This window comes from Lissotriton helveticus, chromosome 11 (genome assembly GCF_964261635.1).
Source record: "Lissotriton helveticus chromosome 11, aLisHel1.1, whole genome shotgun sequence".
Classification (NCBI taxonomy): domain Eukaryota; kingdom Metazoa; phylum Chordata; class Amphibia; order Caudata; family Salamandridae; genus Lissotriton; species Lissotriton helveticus.
In genome coordinates this window covers 50,443,448-50,463,401 of record NC_136072.1, presented here as the reverse complement: position 1 = coordinate 50,463,401, position 19,954 = coordinate 50,443,448, and the positions used below count along the sequence as shown (strand labels likewise).

Below are 19,954 nucleotides of genomic sequence, written 5' to 3'. Positions count from 1 at the left end.
ATTATACAGTTATACCATTGTAAGAAAGCTGCCCATTAGTTACTATGTTTAATTTTATTTTTCTATTTAAGCATATGCCTGACTATTTCAGGTGATGGCATGTTTTCTTTTTTCAACTTATTATTTTATTTTATCTTGCATATTCCTGTTGAACTTGTGTGTATGTTTTGTTGTAAATGGACAAATGCAAGATTGCGGCAGTTGGTAGATGAACAGATGTACAAGTGCATCTATGATGTCTTATATGAGGGCTTAAACACCTGTGACTGAAGAGGTACTTTCACTCACAAACCAGACCATTAGGAAGACTAAAGTTTGTTTTAGGTAAACGACCTGCTGTTGTGTGTAAGTGTGTAGTATTTTTTTTTTTAAACCTATTTTGGAAAAATGTGAGAATTCCACCTATCTGTAAGCGATGCAGCTGCAATTATCTCATTAAGTGTTACTTCCTTTGGAATCCAGAACCCTTTTCTAGAACGTTGTTTTTAATATTTGGGAAGAAGTTTTCAGCATCACCAAGGTGGATCTTACCTTTCTGGTTTTTTTTTTTATTGGGCAGTTTACTTGTGACCTTTCTAAGCTGCTGGTTGCTTTCTCTTTCTGCAGAGTAGCCAAACCTTGCTTTCGAAGGTTTATAGGAGTAATATGAAATAAAAATGCACACAGCTGTAATTCTAACATGCACTTATGCCTGGCTAGACTAAGCACGCTTAACTATTTTACCCTTAAAATGTCAATGTGTTTGTCTTGCCTCATTGAAGGAAAGATGTTGCCAAATGACTCTTATATTGGAGTTCATATTGTGGTTCTCGGGATTCTGTGCTTTGCTTGGACGCATTCGTGTGCAGGGCTTAAACTCCACTCGCCCGCTCGCTATGGCGAGACAGATTTAACCAGGACAAGCTATTTTTAGGGCCTACTCACCCTTCCTGGGGAGTAGGAAGACAAACTAACTTTTTACCTCTGTCTCAGAAAGCGAGCAAATATGACAAGATAACAAGATTTAAAGGCATCTTTATTGCTCATAAAGTGAATGAGCAATAAAGATACCTTTAAATGTTATCTTGTCATATTTGATTGGCTTTCATAGACCGAGGTCAAGTACATTTCAGTTACACAGAGTAGATTTTTCAAGTTACTCGACCTGCAGGTCTAGTAAACATTTTAATGATTTTTCGAGCCCTGGTGTGATTGTGTGGGGTACTTGGATATGTCCACTATTTGTAAACATGGGTGTAAAATTTTCATATGACGACAGATCTAGTCCAGTTAATGTGCCAGGCACGCTACCACTTTAAAGATGTAACTCACTCTGTCTGTTTGATAACAATATGGTCCTCACTGGACCCATGTATTTTGAGTGCAGGATGCGTGTCTCCTATCCAGCTACAAGGATAGCCCTTGTGTCTACACTTTCAGGCAAATGGAGCACTGCTTTGTGGGAAATAATCCACTCCTGGTGCAGCTGCCAAGATGACACTGATTTGTGTAACTGACAAGAAAAGGTTTGAAACCAGTGAAGGGATAATGATAGGGCACAAATGACTCTAGTGGAGGCCAACGTCTTTGTACCAGCGACTTTGAATCTGACTATCAGTAGACTTTTAAGTGTTGAAAAAGTATCCGGTAAAACAACCCTACATGGAGGTTGCGGTGGGAGAGTTTTTTTTTTTTTTAAAGTTTGCTGCCATCACTCTCTTACATCTCCTATTCCTTTACACCTATCCCTCAACCCTATTGCTTGTGTTTCAGACCCTTTGAGTGCTTTTTTGGTTGAGCACAGCTGTCTGGTGGCAAAAGGCATATTGTGGGGTTCAAGCCTGCCCATTGCTTTCCATTTGTTAGGCTTACTGTCACTCATTTTCCTGCTTCTCATTTAATGGCTGTCCATGTCCTAGCTTGTCAATCTTGTGTTTGGTCCTCCCATTGAGCATATACTCTTTACCAACTCTTTGATTGGCCTACTTCTGTGCTTCCACTACTTGCTTTTAAGGTGCGACCTTTTTATTTTTGTTTAAGCGTTTCATGAGTGCATGGGTTTTCCAGCTGTCTTCCTTACACCCCATCTTCACATCTTTCACCAATGTGCTTCTCTTCCCACAGCCGCAGTCATGTTGCTCTCACTAGCCCGTGTTCTCCCCACTGCGCTTTCTCTTTTGCCCCTGTGCTTTTCTCTTTGCCCCATGTTTTCTTTCTTGTGTTGCGTCTTCCCTTGCATGCTGTTACTTCACCCTGCTCCCTCCTGCAACCTGCTCATCTGTTTATTAATTTTTTTAAAGTGCATTCACGCTACTTTTTAAATAGCGATTTAGTGGGTTATTTATTTTATTTATTTATATATATATATAAAAAAAATTATATATATATATATATATATATATATATATATATATAATTTTTTTTTTTTTTTTTGCAAACAATTTAGGACCAGTAAATATGGAGGGAAAAGAACACCTGTGGGTTTGTAGGTGTGCATATATGTTTTGAACACATGCATGCCCCTACAAAATGATGCTTTAAAAAACAAAAACAATTTATTTTATGGTAGTGCTACGGAGCAGCCGCGATGCTGTCCAGCACGGCTAAAACATTTATCATATGTAAGAGCTATTGGCTTTGCCAATGCTTATTTCATGATCGTGCCACATTCTGCCATGTCCTTGTTACATGAGTAACACTTATGCAATATAATCCCTCACTGTGATGTACTGTTTTACCACAACACTCTCTCTCTCTCTTAAAATACCTACATTCCTTTTGATCCGTCCCCATTGCGTGCCCAACCCCCCAGCCCTCCCCTTCATGCTCCTGAGCAGTTAAAAATACACTCCTTTTAGTGACACTGTCTCGAGTGCAGGGATAATGGACTCTTAAGCCAATTAACACATTAAGAGCTGGCTGCAGCTCCTGTGGGCTCGGCGAGTCTGGCCTTTTCCCATCAAAAAGGCCTTTTATTTCGAGCTCCTGTTCTCACAGGGGCAGTAGATGTAGGAAAAGCCCTCCACAGGGTTAGATACGTTTTGTGCCTGTATTCCTTGCGTGTAACGTGGTCCACAAATACCTTCCGATTAGAAGGTATGCAGCTCCTCGTTCACGACGGCTAAATAACCAGTGTGATTGTACCTTCTAGTAACTACACAGGTGTTTGAGCCGAGACACCAACGTCTCTGCAAACTTCTGCTAGTCTTGAAGCAGTGGTTCTTAACCTTTTGACTTCTGTGGACTCTTAATTAATCATTAGTGTAAGCAGGGTTCCTCCATTGCATCATTAGAATCCGGGGACCCCCTCGCCCCATTTAGTGATAACTGTAGGCCGCAGACCCCTGCCTAATCATTTTAGATTATTTGAACGCCACAAAAATTCAGAAACAAATATTCATCAAACAAATACACAAATGATTAAATATTTAATTTAACTCTCAAATATAAAAAAAATGATTGCAATAGGTTTGTGGGAGCTTATTTAATTTCAACTGTAGCCACGCATCTTCTATACTGCATTCTGTTTGGTTCACTTGCACTGCTCCCATGAATCAATTTGAGAATGCTAACTTAATTTTTAGCCTCCAATTTCAGACTGCGCCACACTGGGTTAACAATCTGCTCTGTATGTAGTAAGATGTCGACTGCTTTAGCCTTCCCGTGGGGTTTGCACTTTCCGTTTTATGCCGGCTGCGACCAGAGACTCTAAGAGGACTGGAGCATTGTGTTATTGTAAACCAAACTACATCCATGGACAAGCATTATTCTTACATGGCTTTAGTTTACAAATTATTGCAGAAAGTCAGCGCTATTAAGACGTACCAGACTTCAAAGAAAAGTGTTACTTTTTAAATCCACCCTCCTCCAAATAAAATAATCCAATATTAAAATTTAACCAGTGAGTTTGCTTTCCACATGACTGGTTTCTTAGTTAGCGCGAGTATTCCCGTTGTAAGTCTTTGAGATTTAAGTATTATCATTGTAAAAGTTAATAACAACTTGTGTGCTCCATTGAAATAGCTACTACTGCAGGCGAATGTGTATTTTTTCAGTACAAGGTCAAGAGACAAATGACACATCATTCAGTACTGACTCTTGCTTCCTCCTCCTTACACCGTGCCTAATGTGGTTGTGGGGGGAGTCAGTTGGACTTACTGGGAGTGTAAGAAGGAAACCACAATATAATTTGAACCCCCAGCACTTTAACACCATGGACATTATTTTTGGAGTATGTGTCTGCACTGTCTGCTTATGGAAACAGTGACACATAATTTAACAGAGCTGTACAACCACACTCCCACTTCCTGATATTCTGGCTGCTCCACCTATTCATTATCTCTATCCAGTACCGCTCCCTGGGTAAGCCTTCTGTTTGCTGTTCTACCTTTGAGTCAAATGCACAAATGCATTAACTTGATTATTGAACTGGAATGAAATAGAATATTGGCCTTTCGATCTCCTTATTCCTTTAGTCTCTTATATATAAACATTTGAAGTGCTTAGAAACAGGCTGTTCTAAGCTAGCAAGTTCTATAAAAAAAATACACGAGAATTCCCCCACACCCCCCAAATAAAGTGTGCAAATCAATGATGTAGTTAAACACAAACACCCAGCCTCCACCGCTAGACATTTGACAGTGGAAAAGTTTTAGCTTTGTCACTGAGACTTGACATTTGATACTGGTGTTACCGCTTTACCAAAATATGCTGGTTCGGAATTCTGTATTTAAAGCCTGGCACGCTCAACAGTGGCATATCTTGTGTGAGAGTAGCTTCTGCGTCTCACTGCGAGTACCATCCACACCCTAGTTGTTGATTAATGTTCAAGATGGTAGCAACATACGTCCTGAAGAAGACCGGGGTGACCTCTCTGGCGCAGTAAGTCGGTCGAAACATGTTGACACTAGCGGTATTAGGAGGGTTGTTTTGAGAACTTTACTTTCTCTTGGAAACATTACCCATCCTTTTTTCTCTTTTTAATCCTGGTTGTGGAACCTATTAATAAAGTTTTGTTTGGTATCCCCAAACCAGTTTTAAGCACTTCCCTATTAACTGCACTTGTTGTACACCAGTTCTAGTCACACGGTGACATTCACTGATCACTTTTTATTGTTCATATATATATATATATATATATATATATATATATATATATATATATATATATATATATATATATATATATATATGTTGTTTGGTTTTGTATTGTGTCCTTTGGTCTTTTATGTTCTACCCCTCCCTTCTGCTCCATCCAGACTGTGGCTACACCTGGGCGTATTGAAAGCAGACCCGATGATGAAGCATGTCACACACTTCGGTGTGTGAGTGAGGGCAGTATTTTAAAAACAGTTACATTTGTTCTGTTTTGTGGTTATATGTGTTTTTTCTGAGTCTCTCCACCCCTCGATGTGTGTATAATTATCTATTAGGGGGTTCGGGGTGGTAGAGTTGTAGATACGGTTGACCCTCTCCCCTCACCTGTGTTGAATGTTAAACACAAACACCCAGCCTCCACCGCTAGACATGTGACAGTGGAAAAGTTTTACCTTTGTCACTGAGACTTGACATTTGATACTGGTGTTACCGCTTTACCAAAATATGCTGGTTCGGAATTCTGTATTTAAAGTCTGGCACGCTCAACGGTGGCATATCTTGTGTGAGAGTAGCTTCTGCGTCTCACCGCGAGTACCATCCACACCCCAGTTGTTGTATAATGTTCAAGATGGACACTATGGAACAAGAAAGCAATGTTCTTTTATTAATTTCAGCCTCCACTTGCGACAAAATGTGCGTTGATGGGTAATCGCTTTCTGAACATATTTCTCACCTTTTTATTTTTTTCTTACAAAGATAGGAAACACTTAAAGTAACTTTGGTAGGTTTGTGATAATAAAACAGAACTGTAATCCAACAATCATTTGATGTTACTCATGGGGGAGAGAACATCAGCCTTATAGAACACTCAATAAAATATGGTGTGTGAGAATGTTATGAATCTCGAAACAAGGAGTACTGCACTGTGATATTGGCACTGCTGCTTCACCATATTGTTTATAAGTAAAATCCTATCCTTCCTATGTCTTTGTGTCCTTAATTTCCATTTTGTTAGAAAGGTGTGCGTGTCACTGAAGGCTCTAGCGAAGCTAGAGTCACACGCCTGGCTCTGGCTCAGTTCAAGGTTCTCTTGGATCTATGAGCTCAAAACAAGCCTTTCCTTCTGCCAGCCTCCCATGCTCTAAACCAATGCACCAAGAAGTAAAGACCAGACATTCACTTTTTGAAGTAAAACGAGAGAGGAAAATCAATACTTATTGAGTGGCTATATTGCACATTGTGAAACCAGAAAATCTGGGATCATTCCCAGCTTACCCACATTACCAAAGTGTGTGGTCCTATGTAATTGTTTTATATCACAGTGCCACCTTTTTCCAATATCACATAGGAGAACACCTTGGAATACATGAGCTTAGGTTGTGCGATGTACAGAGCCTCTTGTGCTTGATTTAATAAACTATAATGTTGTTCCATGTATAATTACGTAAGGCACAGAGGATGCACATGACAACTGATTGGATCAGTAACAGCATTATAAGCAGCGGCTCTTTCGCTAAGGCGGGGGAGCATCGCCCCACTGCTTTAAAGAAATGCAAATATAAAAATTAAATGATAACGGAAGGATATAATTTTATTTTTAGTGTTCCATTTGCCACCAGGTTAGTGCGGGGTGAGGCTGGGCACCTGTGACCCTGAATGTGGAGGAGTGGTTGCTGCTGCCCCTAAAGTGCGCATGACTGTTTGGCCTGCCGTCTCGGGCCGGTCAAACAGCTATGTGCACTTTGCATGTTCTCCAGCAAGAGAACATGTCCAGGCTCCCACTCCCCCTCTGAGCGCCGAACCAAGCCACTCAGAACCATAACGATGCTGCTTTCAGCAACGATGTAATTGGCTAGAGGAGTCTGGAAGCTTGGGCGCTTCCTGTTCCTCCTTCCTGCAGAGAAGAGGAGGCGGCTGGCAACTGCGACCAGCAGGTAACTTTATTTTTATTTATTTCCTATCTCCCCCAACCCCCCCCCCCCCCGCCCTTTCTGCCCCCGCCATCGTACCCTACTGGCCGCCTCTGAATATAAGTTTCTTTTCTTACCATCATGTGGTGTTTGCCTTAGTTGATTGTAAGATAGTGTGACCGAAGCCCTGCAGTGAATGGGGAGGTCACTAGAATATCTTAATGATGTCATTTGAGAGGTTATCAGTGATGTTATTAAATGCGTGGTAAGTGATGTAATATATGAGATCATAAGCATTTCAAGGTGTAGAAGTAAATTATAGTTAACTCAGTAAGTAACTACTTTCACCGAACTATGACATTTTAATCTTAGGTCTTTTAAGTCAATACATAAATAAAGGTCACAGGCTTTGACAATGGCAAAAGCTATTAGGTGTGACATATAAAACCTCTTGACTTTGCCACTGCTTTTTTTGCTGATACTGTTCAGCACTGCTAAAAATTAGGGACAATTTAAGGCATGGACAAAGTGGTCAATTGCCCATGTCCCCCATCTTCAATAGGGGAAGGAAACCGAGCCGTCTGTTTTACCGATGTCTACTCTATTTCTTTAGCTAAACATCTCTCCCTCTCTGCCAGCAACTACTTTGATCTTGATCTCTTTAAACCACTGTCATCTTCCAAATATTTGGGATGTCGGGTTAGAAATATTTCAACAGTTTTGGTGTGGCCCTGTTAAAATTTAACATATAATTTAGTATTGTTTCGTATCATGTGGTCTTGGATTATCAGGAAATGGGTAATAAAATTAAAATTTGTTCCGTACAGTAACCCCCAAAATGTTTTACCAGCCCCCCATCCTTAAATTGACACTAATGTACACCATCCCAAAAGAGTACAAAATGATGTATACACGTGCATGCGCATGTATGACGTGTCATGACATTATGGCGATGCAACTTGATGAGTGTATGCGTACATCACCACAGATATATGCTTGTGTACAGCACACAGCCACATTTTTTGAAGTGTACTAATGCAAAATCACGAACGCTGCTTAGTGCGGTAAATATATATATATATATATATTATTTTTTTTTTTAACTTAGCACAAAATCGCTTTCTGATATCACAGTGGCCCAGTCGCCAATGACCGCTACTGACCTTCCCAAAAAAATGGCTAAAATGAGACTGATGTGATGTGGGGTGGGGGTGGGATGGGAGAAATTGAAACTTGACTTGTCTCTGGAAATCGTCAGGGACTAAGTGGGAGAACGGATAAAAGTGAGAGGCTGGAAACCAAAAAATATTAAAAACTGGGGTGGTGGAAGCAATGGACTAGCAGGCGGAAGGGAAGGAGGGCTCATTAGAGGGTCATTTGATGGGCTAAAGCACACCAGGTTAAGAACAACAAAATACATGCACACGTGAAGTGCTGAAAGAAAAAGCATAAAGCAGTCCCTTCATTGTGGGCATTGGAAGGATACAAGCGGTCCCATCAAAAGATTGTAAAGAATCTGAGCTCCCAGGGAGGGACAAACTCAAGAAGTGGAAGGAAAGCCATCCAATAGGAAGTAAGCAAACGCGGGACAAGAAAGCCAACTAATGGTAAGCAGTGGGCGGGCCAGAAGCCCACCTTAACTTTTTGAAATTTCCCATACAAGGTCTTTCAACAACAGGAAATTAAAAACAGTCAAGGCGAGACCTACATATAAAAAAAAATAACCATGACACCAGCTCGCAATGGCCAGGTTTATTGTCTTTGAAAATGTACAAGTGGTACATAGTCTGAACTTGGTGAATAGTTACTGCTTGCTGTCTGTGAATTAAGGAACGACGATGGAATTTAATCCCTTGTTGGTTGGCTCATTCTTTTCTTCACTAGTAGTTTCATATTTGAGTTCTCTTGTACTCGATGACGTTGGATTCTCTGTGATCTTCATGGAACTTAATGTAATGCACGTTCTACCTTATTATATTTAGGAATATATTACATTCCTTCATCAGATAGTCGAGGTAATGTCACACTTTCTAATGATGTAAGAACTAAAATATCCTGCAGTGATCTTGTTACTACAACTGGATGGAATGGGGCGATGTTCCATAGCTTTACCCAGTATAGTCAATTTTGTTTGCCTATGTCCTCGTCTATCAGGTTAGTCTCTTATTCCCATATATGTACATGGGACACTCCTCACAACTTCTGTTAAACTGTAATGCAATAATTTACTATAGCTTTTCAGTAAATGTATCTTATTAACACACAAAAGTGATAAAATGATAAAATCATACAGAACAACATACAAAGAACAACGTTTCTAATCCAGTAACAAACATTTGTCCAGGTGGACCCTACATGTTGAAACTCAAACTTGTTTGTCACCCACCGAACAAATAGCACTTTATCATCTATTAAAAACTCCCTAAAATACTTTGCACTAAGCCGCAGTCACCAAGGTAATCTTTCCAGGGATTTGCCCAAGTGCGCATAGGAAAGGTCTAAAAATGCTTTTTCAAATTCAAGCTAATGACTGTCAAACATCTGATTTGCCCTTGAAGTGCTGAGGAATTAAATTTACTCCCCTTTTACTATTCCCTCACTTCAGACTCATACAATGTTACAAATCTCTTGAGGTTAGACATGTTTAGAAGCAACTGGAGGCCTTGACCAAAAGAGTCTTCCACAAGCACCAACATTTGTGTGCTGTAAGCATATGCATAGAAAATTGGACCAAACTCCCTGAGGACCTCAAGTGGACCGATGTATGTACTAAATAAAATAGAGCCCAATGAAGCCACTTGGGACACCGCTTCAATGAAGTAGAATCGGACTGATATGTTATCTATGAAGAAACCCATGTTGGAATAGTGTTAAAAAAGGGCTTTCATAAAAATCATCTTTGAAACTTGCTGTGTGTTCATGAAAAGTGGTATACATTGCTACACGTGTGTCCAAGAAGACTACTCAGCATTTTGTGATCTTTAGTCTAAGATAAGCAAATAAAGGATTTTGAATTCTTCTTGAAAAGGGTAATTTAATATGAGCTATAGTAGTGGCACTAATGCACTATTGTTCCACAGTAATATCTACGTTTGTGTATATAGACTGAATTAGTCATGGGCAACTGTGTATGTAATGCGTGTGTTAATATGTAGGGGTTTCTGTGACGGTGTGAAGTTAGCACTTTGCATATTTTTCTTTAATCATCTTTAATCTTGAGGTTAAATGTTATATAAAAAAAGAGTAACAAAAAAGGGGTCCTGTACAGCAGCAGAAACATTTCTGCCTTTGTGCAGGGTCTGAAACCTGCTGCGTGCTTGCCGTTTCTAACAAGTTTCGACAACCAGTGTACCCCCACACCCTGTCACATTCTGGTAGTCACAGGGCAGGACTATTGACAAGAGCCACCGCCCAACAGTGTTTCGCTGCTGTCACCCAGCCCTGAGAGAACAGGGTTTACAGTTTCCCACTGTTACACGGGGTGTTACACAAGCATAGTTTATCATTTGCACAGCCCTAGTTTCATAAGTCCAATGTACGGTTTCTATCAGTTGTTAATCATCCATGAGTGTCAGCAGAACTCTATACCATGTTACATGGTGTGTACTTTTCATATTCTATTTTTTAAACTTGGAAAATGTTCATTTAAAACATTAGAACATCCTCCTGCTGTATGCCCTGATATACTATAATATCTTCCAACCTTATTAATTGAAATCTGTCATGAACAGGGCTAGTGTATTTTCCACTAATGAAAAATAAATAGCCCACAAGCTTGGCAACATTCCTGTGAAATGTGTGTTTTGAAATCATTGCCGGAAGGAGATTACAATCTTTATTAAAAACTTGATTAACATAGGGTTGGTCTTCGGCAGTTAATTCTTTACAGGCAGCAACTGACCCTGTTCCACCTCTGGCACCAGGCCGGGCTTTGACTCCCAGTGACACTTAGTTAGGTACCAGTGCCCGTTGTAGATCCCTTCCCAACTCCATATGATCAAATGATTCCTCCTATAAAAGATGACGATAAGGAGAAAGTTGATTGTCTTCCCTCTCATTACGCTAATACGGACCTACACCGTGACCTACAAAATGCCAGTAGAATGAAATTAAATTAAACTCTCCCCTACGGACCCAAGTGAGGAAAGTACCTCTTTTGCAGTGGTGTCGTGTGGAGCCGTAGAGGTGTTGCATCTGCAGTTGACCATTTCTTTTTTTACGGAGTATTATATAGTGCAATCTTGACCCGAAGGTTTCGGGTATCAGAGCGCTGTACAAGTTGCGTTACATGAGCCCGCATTCAATTTTGTTGGGCATGGGGAGATTAAGTGATTTGCCCAGAATCACAGGATGTTGCGTGTCCTTTCCGAGACTCGAACCCAGTTCCCCAGATTTGTTGTCGACTGCCCTGGTCGTTGGGCCAATTCCTCTCCCCATTGTAGAGACTAAGCCAATCTTGACAGAGGCTTTGAAGCCTGGGCTTTTAAATTCAAAACCCTTGCTTCCATTCACCATGCCCTTGCTGAGTTCACCACTGTAGCCTGGTCCAGACGTTTTTTCAGCACCACCATTGTGACCTGGTTGCTCATTCACTTAGGCCCGCACCTGGTGACGTGACATATTTGATGGAGCATCCAACTCCCAGAGCTTTATTGTTCAATCTCTACTAGTAATGTCAATCGGAATGAATTACCAATTGCACCGCTGGACAGGCAATCTAAGAAATATGACGGGGCAAAAATGTATTCTTGGACTTCTCCTGGCACTCTAGTCCTTAAACGTTGTGGGCCTTCATGGTCACATTGCCCATCATCTCTAGAATATGAGATTTTGCCTACCTCATGGAGGTCTTCTGGAACCTTTTTACTCTTTTGCCAAGACTGTTTAAGGTGGCCAGGATGTGGCAAGACCAACAGGTGTACCAGTCCTCTTCTTTCTTCTGTTGACCTGCCACCATTGCCAAGCCACTTTAGTTTTTCCTCTCACTACCATCCAAGACTTGGGGAGGCAGAATTCAAAATTGCCTTGTGACTGGCATGCAAATTCTTTGGGCCAGTGGGTCTTTCAAATTGTTCTGTTCAGATATGTCGTCTGTCTTTGCTGCCCCTCCTCCCCCACTTCTTCCCCCAATTTTTACTGGCATGTTGGTGGATCTTGCCAATGTCCTCTTCAGTGATAATCAAATCTTGCTTGCCAATAGTAGGAGCAATGTGGCAATTGAGGATATGTGGCGTTATCCCTGATGCTTCTGGTCCCCAAAAAGTACAGGAGACTGAGACCGATCTTGGATCTCAGAATCTTGAATGCATTCTTCGGGTTAAAAATGTTGACACTTGCTCAGGTCCTGTCAGTTTTGTACTTTGAGGATTGGATGGTGTCCTTGGACTTGCAGGACATACACATCCATGTGCCCATCCTGCAGTGTCACAGGCAGTTCCTCCATTTTGTGGTGAGTTCAGAACATTTTCAATTCACTGTTGTTCCCTTCAGTCTTACCTTGTTCCCTTGAGTTTTCACAAAGATCATGGTGATGGTTGCAGCCCATCAGTGCAGGTTAGGGATTCTCGAATCCCATATCTTGATTACTGGCTCCAGAAGGCGCAGGTGCCTCAGCTAATTTCAGACCACCTGCAGGCGATGGTTTTGTTACTGTCACCCTGGGTTTCTCAATCAGTGAACAGAAATCACATCTTCGGTCTGTGCAAACTATTCCTTTTATGGGGGCCATCCTAGACATGGTGGTATCAAGGCCTTTCCACCCTCACAAGTCTGGGATAATAAGGCTCAACACAGTGTTTCAGGATCAAGCATTTGCTCTGACCTTCCTAGTTCTGAGGCTGCTTTGGTTCTTGGTCTTGTGCATTCTGCTGGCATCTCACTTTAATTGAAATATGTTTGCCCTTAGCTGACGCTTCAGCAAGCCCAACTCTGGCGGTGCCCCTCTTACAACATCAGCATTTCTAATTTGGTGTCTCACAACCTGAGGTGGTGGATAGTGAATGCCTGTCTCATTCTCAGCAGATAATTCTCATTAACCCAGACCAAGTTTACGGTGGTGTCTGACATGTTCTGTCTGTGTGCTTAGGTTCCACCTGGAAGATGTGGAGATCATTGGCCTCTAGTATCCTGTGAAAAAGCGCCATCACATCAACTTTTCGAGTTGTATGCCATCCAGCTGGCCCTTGAGGCTTTTTTTCTGTTCTTTTCACTAGAGACAAGTATGTTTATTTCCTTACGGTCTGCATTACCGCCATGTGGTACTGGAAAAAGTAGGGAGGAATGAAGTCCTGAGCATTATGTCTGGAGGCCCTGCGGCTGAGAATTGGGCAGGAACCTTGTGAGCTCCTGAATGGTCAGTCGCATTGCAGGTTCTTTCAAAATTGGGGTGGACAAACTCTGCTGGATATGGACGATCACCAGTGGCATTGCATCTACAGGTGGTAAAGGGCACTTTCGTCCAGTGGAACATTGCTGATAGATATGTTTACTATCTCCATGAACGTTCAATGCTCAGCCTTTTGCACCTTGAAGTTTCCTATTTGATCATCCCTGGGAGCTGCAACAGTGGGGTTCATACCTTCTTTACGTGTTTCCCACTCTGCTGTTGATTCGATGGGTCCTGAAGAGGGTCAGGCGTGAAAAGGTTCAGCTCATTTGGATGGCCCCAAACAGGGCTTGACAGGTCTGGTACTCAGAGCTCCTGAATTTCAGCATTTGACTAATGCTTTGATTGCCTCTTCCGGAGTGCCTGCGGTCTCAGCAGCCTGGCAGAGTCCTGAACAACCAAAGTCTAGGGATTGAGAGTTGCCAACTGAGTGATTTTGATTTTCCATCAGCAGTAGTGTGTCGGGCTGCTCGATGCCCATCGGCAAAATCTGTTTGTTCTGACTTTTGGTCGAAATTTGTAAACTGGTGTGAGGATAAGCAGGTTGACCCTCTACAGGCTAAGTGACTAATGTCCAGTTTGTTCTTTTGTTGGCCCGACAAGGTTTTGTTGTGGGCAATCCTATATGCTACTTATCAGTTCTATTCACCTTTCTTTGTTTGGCTGTTCAGCTCTCGTCGTTCAAGTCATCCATCTGATGCATGTTTTTTGAAGGGGCTTTTACTTGTTTTCCCCTGCCCACACTTCATTATGCTGCAGTAAGAATTGAATTTGGTACTTTTCTGATGCGTGCCTCCTTTTGAGACTTCACACAGTTGTAACCTGAAGGTTGTAATAAAGGAAGATGCACAGTCCAACTGTGAAAGTAGATAATCCTTTGTTGTAGATTCCTTCTAGGATAGGTAAGTAGGAGAAGATGGGAAGTAAAGGTAAAACCCCACCAGCAGCAAGCTCCAGCAGCTCACCCTGAGTTGACTAACTGGCACTGTGAGCCAGAGAGTCACCCAAGCATTCTATCAGGTCATGGACATTCTATTCAGTGGAGAACAGTATAGAAGTAATTTATTACACTTCCTCCTTCCTTAGGGAATGACAGCAGAATAGAGAGAAAGATAGACAAGATACCTCAAATATAACATTTGCATGAAAGTACAAAATGAGATACACAAATCTAATAATGCGCGACATGTACAGCATGAGGTATCATTAGCATGAGCAGAAATGCAATAAGATGCTAAATTTTAGATAAACAGAAAAACAACTAAATATTGCTACTATATTCCTCATCCCCCTCCCTTTGGGAAACAGCATGGCTTAGAAGAATCAAGACCAAAGCAGCAAAGAAAGTTGGTCACTCTCCAACCTCCCCATACATGGGTACACCACAGGGTAGGCACCCTGGTAAACAAAGATGAGTGTAGACACAGATCCTTGAGGGAAATACAACAGGGGTAAAGTTCACTCTAGGCAACTGGAAGAGTGTAGGCCCCATAACAAAAATTCCCAAGAGAAAACACTCTGGAAAGAAACTAAAAGTTCCCCTGATAAAGGCAACCTGACACTGAAAATATGGTACGGCTCGAAACTCAAAGTCCTACCAACATGAAACCCTTGACCACGAGTTCCAAGCAGGTAGACTTCGACCGGAGCATAGTGCCCAAACAATCTCCACCAAAAATAGGGAACAACGCAGGGTACTAACCCTGTAAAATAACACAACCTCCCATAAATAGGGTACACCGCAGGATAGTAATCCTGGTAACTAAAATGGGGCATTGACTACCCACAAACACACAACCTCCCCTAAATAGGGTACAACGCAGGATAGTAATCCTGGGAACTAAAATGGGGCATTGACTTACCCACAAACACACAACTTCTCCTAAATAGGGTACACCGCAGGATAGTAATCCTGGGAACTAAAATGGGGCATTGACTATCCACAAACACACAACCTCCCCTAAATAGGGTACACCGCAGGATAGCCATCCTCGTCGCCAAGTTGTAGTAAAGGAAGATGCACAGTCCAACTGTGTAAGTAGATAATCCTTTATTGTAGATTCCTTCTAGGATAGGTAAGTAGGAGAAGATAGGAAGTAAAGGTAAAACCCCACCAGGAGCAAGCTCCAAGCAGCTCACCCTGAGTTGACTAACTGACACTGTGAGCCTGAGAGTCACCCCAGCATTCTATGATGTCATGTCATGTCATGTCATGGACATTCTATTCAGTGAGAACAGTAGAGAAGTAATTTACTACAAAGGTCTTGACTCTGACAATAAGAAATATGGTCTTCAGTGTTGTACCTGTGAGTTGCATACACTATCAATCTTGTCACCTTTTTGTTCCTGATAAATGTATGCCTTGGTTGCGTTATTCCTTTCTTCTGACAATTATTTTGCCGTCTGACATGCAAAAGTTCAGTCCATCACGCTGCCTATATTATTCTCTCCTCTGCATCCCTCTAGGAGGAGGGGAGACTGTACCGGTAGTATCCTAGGTGGGCAGTTCGTTTTTACATTGATACTACTAAGGAGTACCTAGTGGACTAGATGATCAGCTTTTTGTTGGATTTGCTGGTGCGAGGAAAGTAAAAGCAGGCCAGAGGTGGACTTTATTTTGATAGATTACCTTTCGCATACATTTGCGTTATCTAAGCCCAGAGATCCTCCTGAGGGGGAGCGGAACTATCAGAAGAACAAGTTATTTACCTTGGGTAACATTCTTTCTGGTGTATACCGTATGTAAAGGTAGAATCCTCATTGCCCACCCTTCCTCCTGTTCTGTGGAGTTGACTTTTCAGAGGGAATCTGGGTCCAATTTAGATGTTGCATGATTTTGAGCGACTCATCTTGTCAGTGATGCTCCCCGTTTTGTGGCCAAGATTATGTTATGGTGTAAGCAGGCTTCTGCACACTGGCTTGGAGCTTATATGTGGTTTTGTTTCTTCATGTCAAGAGGCTTGATGGAGTCGTGACTGAAACCAATGTGCCACTTGCCGGCATGCAAGCTGGATTGCAAAAGGTTTTCTGAATCCAGTCTAGCTCTTGAGGAGATTCTCAAGGTGATGATTCTGCAGTTAGTGTATCCACCACATTGAGTGTTACCGAAGGTGAGTAACTTGTTCTGCTGCCTCATTAACTCCTCTGCATTCCTTCAAAAAAAGATAAATGTTTTGGAATATTTAACTTGTCAACAATATGGGATCCAAGCATAAGATTGTGAATCCTTAACCACTTTCAACCAGAAACTGGATGAACCTTCGGGATGCCGAGACGGGGAAGATACTCTGGCAAGGAACAGAAGACCTCTCCGTCCCGGGAGTCGAGCACGAAGGTAGGTTTAGAATGTTGTAATCTTAATACATTTGAGTTTCATGGAAGATCCATTATGCATGCTGTGAAATTTTGTTTTTGTGTCTAAATTAATAGTCTGTTCTCCTAGTCTGTCCTTAATATTTAACTGCACCTCTCGAATCTCTTCAAACATGTCTTGGGTAGAATTAAAGATGTCATACAAACAAAAATGACCGGGTTCCCATAGGCAATTTCATATATTTTCAAACGTGTAAGTCATCTTGCAACTTTTACAATTATCTCCCCTTTCTTTTTAAACAATTGAGGTAGAGAGTACACCGTTTATAAGGCAATTTAATAAGCCTCCATCCCATCTATGACAGTCTAAATAAATGGACAGCACAATAATGTGAAACTACTGTGAAAAAATGTGAAAAGGCGAGATGACCCCTCACGGGCGAACCACCATCGGGATACCTGGTCGGTACTCACCAGTTTAGCCCTGTTCTCATCATTGGCGGTCATCAAGCCTTAAATAAATGTGTCCCAAAAAAAAGGGGGGGTAAGTGCATATGAATGCAGTGGAAAAGTGCAAAGCAAACTAAAATACAAAATGTGTAATGCAAAGGTAGGCTTGCACGTTACTATCACTTTTATTCTTTAACTACGTGCAACCTATCAGATTAAAAAGCGGGGTTGGTTGCTAATCATGCAACCCAAAACCACAAGCCAACATGTTTCATTGCCTTGTATACTTTTTAGGCAATTTATTCAGGGCAGCAATTTTCTTGCCACTGCATCAATGCTGGACACACCATTCATCGAGACCTTACTCAGCCATGGTGACTCCTACTGGCCGTAAGGATTAGTGCAAAATATAGGCAAAACCTCTCCTGTGAGTCGCCCTCTGTTTCCAGTCGATGTCTGAATTGAACAAAGCGCCTTGTCTCCACCCGTTCATCCCGGTGGCCACCTGATATGCTACTCCCAACATTAACTACACACAGTGTCTGTATGATCTCTCTGGTTGCTTGCAGTAGCTGTCTGCTTTGAGGTGTTCGAGCCACGTGGCAGAACCAGACCGAAACAAACAACGTGACCAAAGTACAGCACTAGTTGTCATTCTCAAGACCTGCTGTTGGCTTAATTGGGATTTTTGTTTGCTATTAATAAACCTGAGCTCCTTTATGGTAATGTCTTGCATTATTTAAAGGAGCAAAGGTGTTCTGGAGTAGACAAATAAGCCATCCACCACAATTCGCATTTCACACCCTGATTTATAGCCACTGTGCACTCATTCACTCACACTACACACTCCGCTGTCCTCTATATACCCTGACCACATACCGTGCTCCTCCCACTCCCTGCGCTGCTCTACAACTGTAGTGCACACTTTACCAGTCATTCTGTTTGCACACATTAGGGTCCCACAAGCAATTCAGAGATCCCTCTCCTCAGATGCTAAGTCTTCTCTGCCCACCCTTCCTCCAGGTCTGCACAGCTGCACCCTGAGCTTTCTCAACAATCTTTCTACATACATGCTTCACAAATAAGCTTCTCAATCGCAGCCACTAAACTGTGCTCTCTCCACACCCTCACACCACTAACACTCACAACACATACTCTACACTGCATCATTCCACATACCATCCATGGCATGTAAAACAGCCAGTGGTGTGCAGAGAGGCAAAGGATTGGATGAGCTTGTGTTCTGAATATCTGTATGGCCCATGGACAGGCTCTGTGAGAAACTTGCTCTGCCTTCAGCCCCCCTTCAGAGCGCCTAGAGGGGATCTGGTTCACAGTACGCACTGTTCAAGAGCAGGGCTGGCCTTTGCGTGGATAGCGCCCTGGGCGATACCAAATTTGGCCCCGCTGCTGATTGTGCGTAAAATAAGGCAACAGTAGGTCACTTTGTGTTCACAGGCTAGTTATTGGCTGGTTACATCAGAGAAGTGAGTAGACTCAACACAAGAAGCATCTCTGCCCCCACCCCAACTCTACTGAATCACACACAGCTCAGCTGCTTCATTCTGGTGCCAAGCTGTTGATGGGGGGCGAGTTGGGGGTGTGTGGAGCAATGAGTGCAAGATAGATTGAAGGGGATGGGCAAGGAAGGCGGTTAGGAGAGGGTTAAACTCGATTGTCTATGAAACGTAAAAGAAAAACAAATGAATAAAATAAAATGTAAGTTGAATCCTCGGAGCCAGATCAAGACTGCTGAGTACATGCCCTCAATGGAGGCAGATGGTGCGCCCCTCTGAAAGCTGGCGCCCCGGGCATAGGCCCAGCTTTCTCATTTAAAAGGACGGCCATGTTGAGTGATATTCTACATGGAAAAAATTATAGATCCACAAACATGCTGGGAAAAGCAACACTCTTATGGAAGGCAAGGCTAGGTAAAAGAGGTGAAATGTAAAGCTGAACAGCATCCTTAACATACATCACCTTAACTGGTTTTACGGGCGTTGTTCATTAATCTGTCAGTGCTTTTTCCTGTAAATTGCGGGGCATGAATATAGAGCCCGACGGAGGCCGTTTGAAGGCCTGATGGGGGTAGTCGGTTGTCGGCTAGCTATTATAAAGTGAAAAAATATAATGTGAGGGTGAAGACCAATTTTTGCTATTTAAAGCCCCCCCCCCACACACCTTTAGGATCCTTGTTCTTATGTTAGATTTGCAATTTTACTTATGGGATTTATTGGAAGGCTTTTCTTCTAAAAATCTCTCTACTTCGACATCTTACTTGAAATGTTTGGCTTGCTTGCAGTGTTCAGTATTTTACTCTACCGATATTTATTGTGGTGTTATGAAACGCACTTTTGAATATCCTTCTCGCCTGTGTTAGTCGTAGTGGAGGATACGCCCTCAAGCCTCAGTACAATTCTTTAACTTGCTTGCAGTATTTAGCATTTCATAGAGTAAGTGTGTGATAATGTCTGTTTTTTTTGTCTCTGTCTGGGCATGTGGGGTGAATATGCTGAGGGGACGCAACAGCATGAAAAGGTTTGAAGAACATTGTTTTATAGTATCTCTTATAATCCTAGTCTGTTTAGTTTATTACTGCATTGGGTTGCCCATTCTGAGATTTGTTGTGTAAAGTTTGTTCTGAGCCAGGCATAGGTCAGAAGGTGAGATGTTTGGGGAGATCTCCTGGGATGAATTTTATTTCTCTCATGCCATATATCATGTTATTGCATTTGTAGAATAAACTAGAGCCCTCCATTGGCCCGCGATATATGTTGCAGATCTCTTCAGTTATTCCATGTCAGTTCAGTTGGTGATGGTT

At 42.0% G+C, this 19,954-nt stretch overlaps 1 protein-coding gene across 1 annotated transcript in view; it reads left to right on the top strand.

The window, feature by feature from the left end:
* PDE6D (phosphodiesterase 6D) overlaps positions 1-19,954 on the top strand; it is a 134,308-nt gene that overhangs the window by 78,492 nt on the left and 35,862 nt on the right. The window contains exon 2 of the mRNA XM_078667436.1: positions 16,617-16,705. Within this exon, the coding sequence (XP_078523562.1) occupies positions 16,617-16,705 (89 nt within the window). The remainder of the gene's footprint in view (positions 1-16,616; positions 16,706-19,954) is intronic.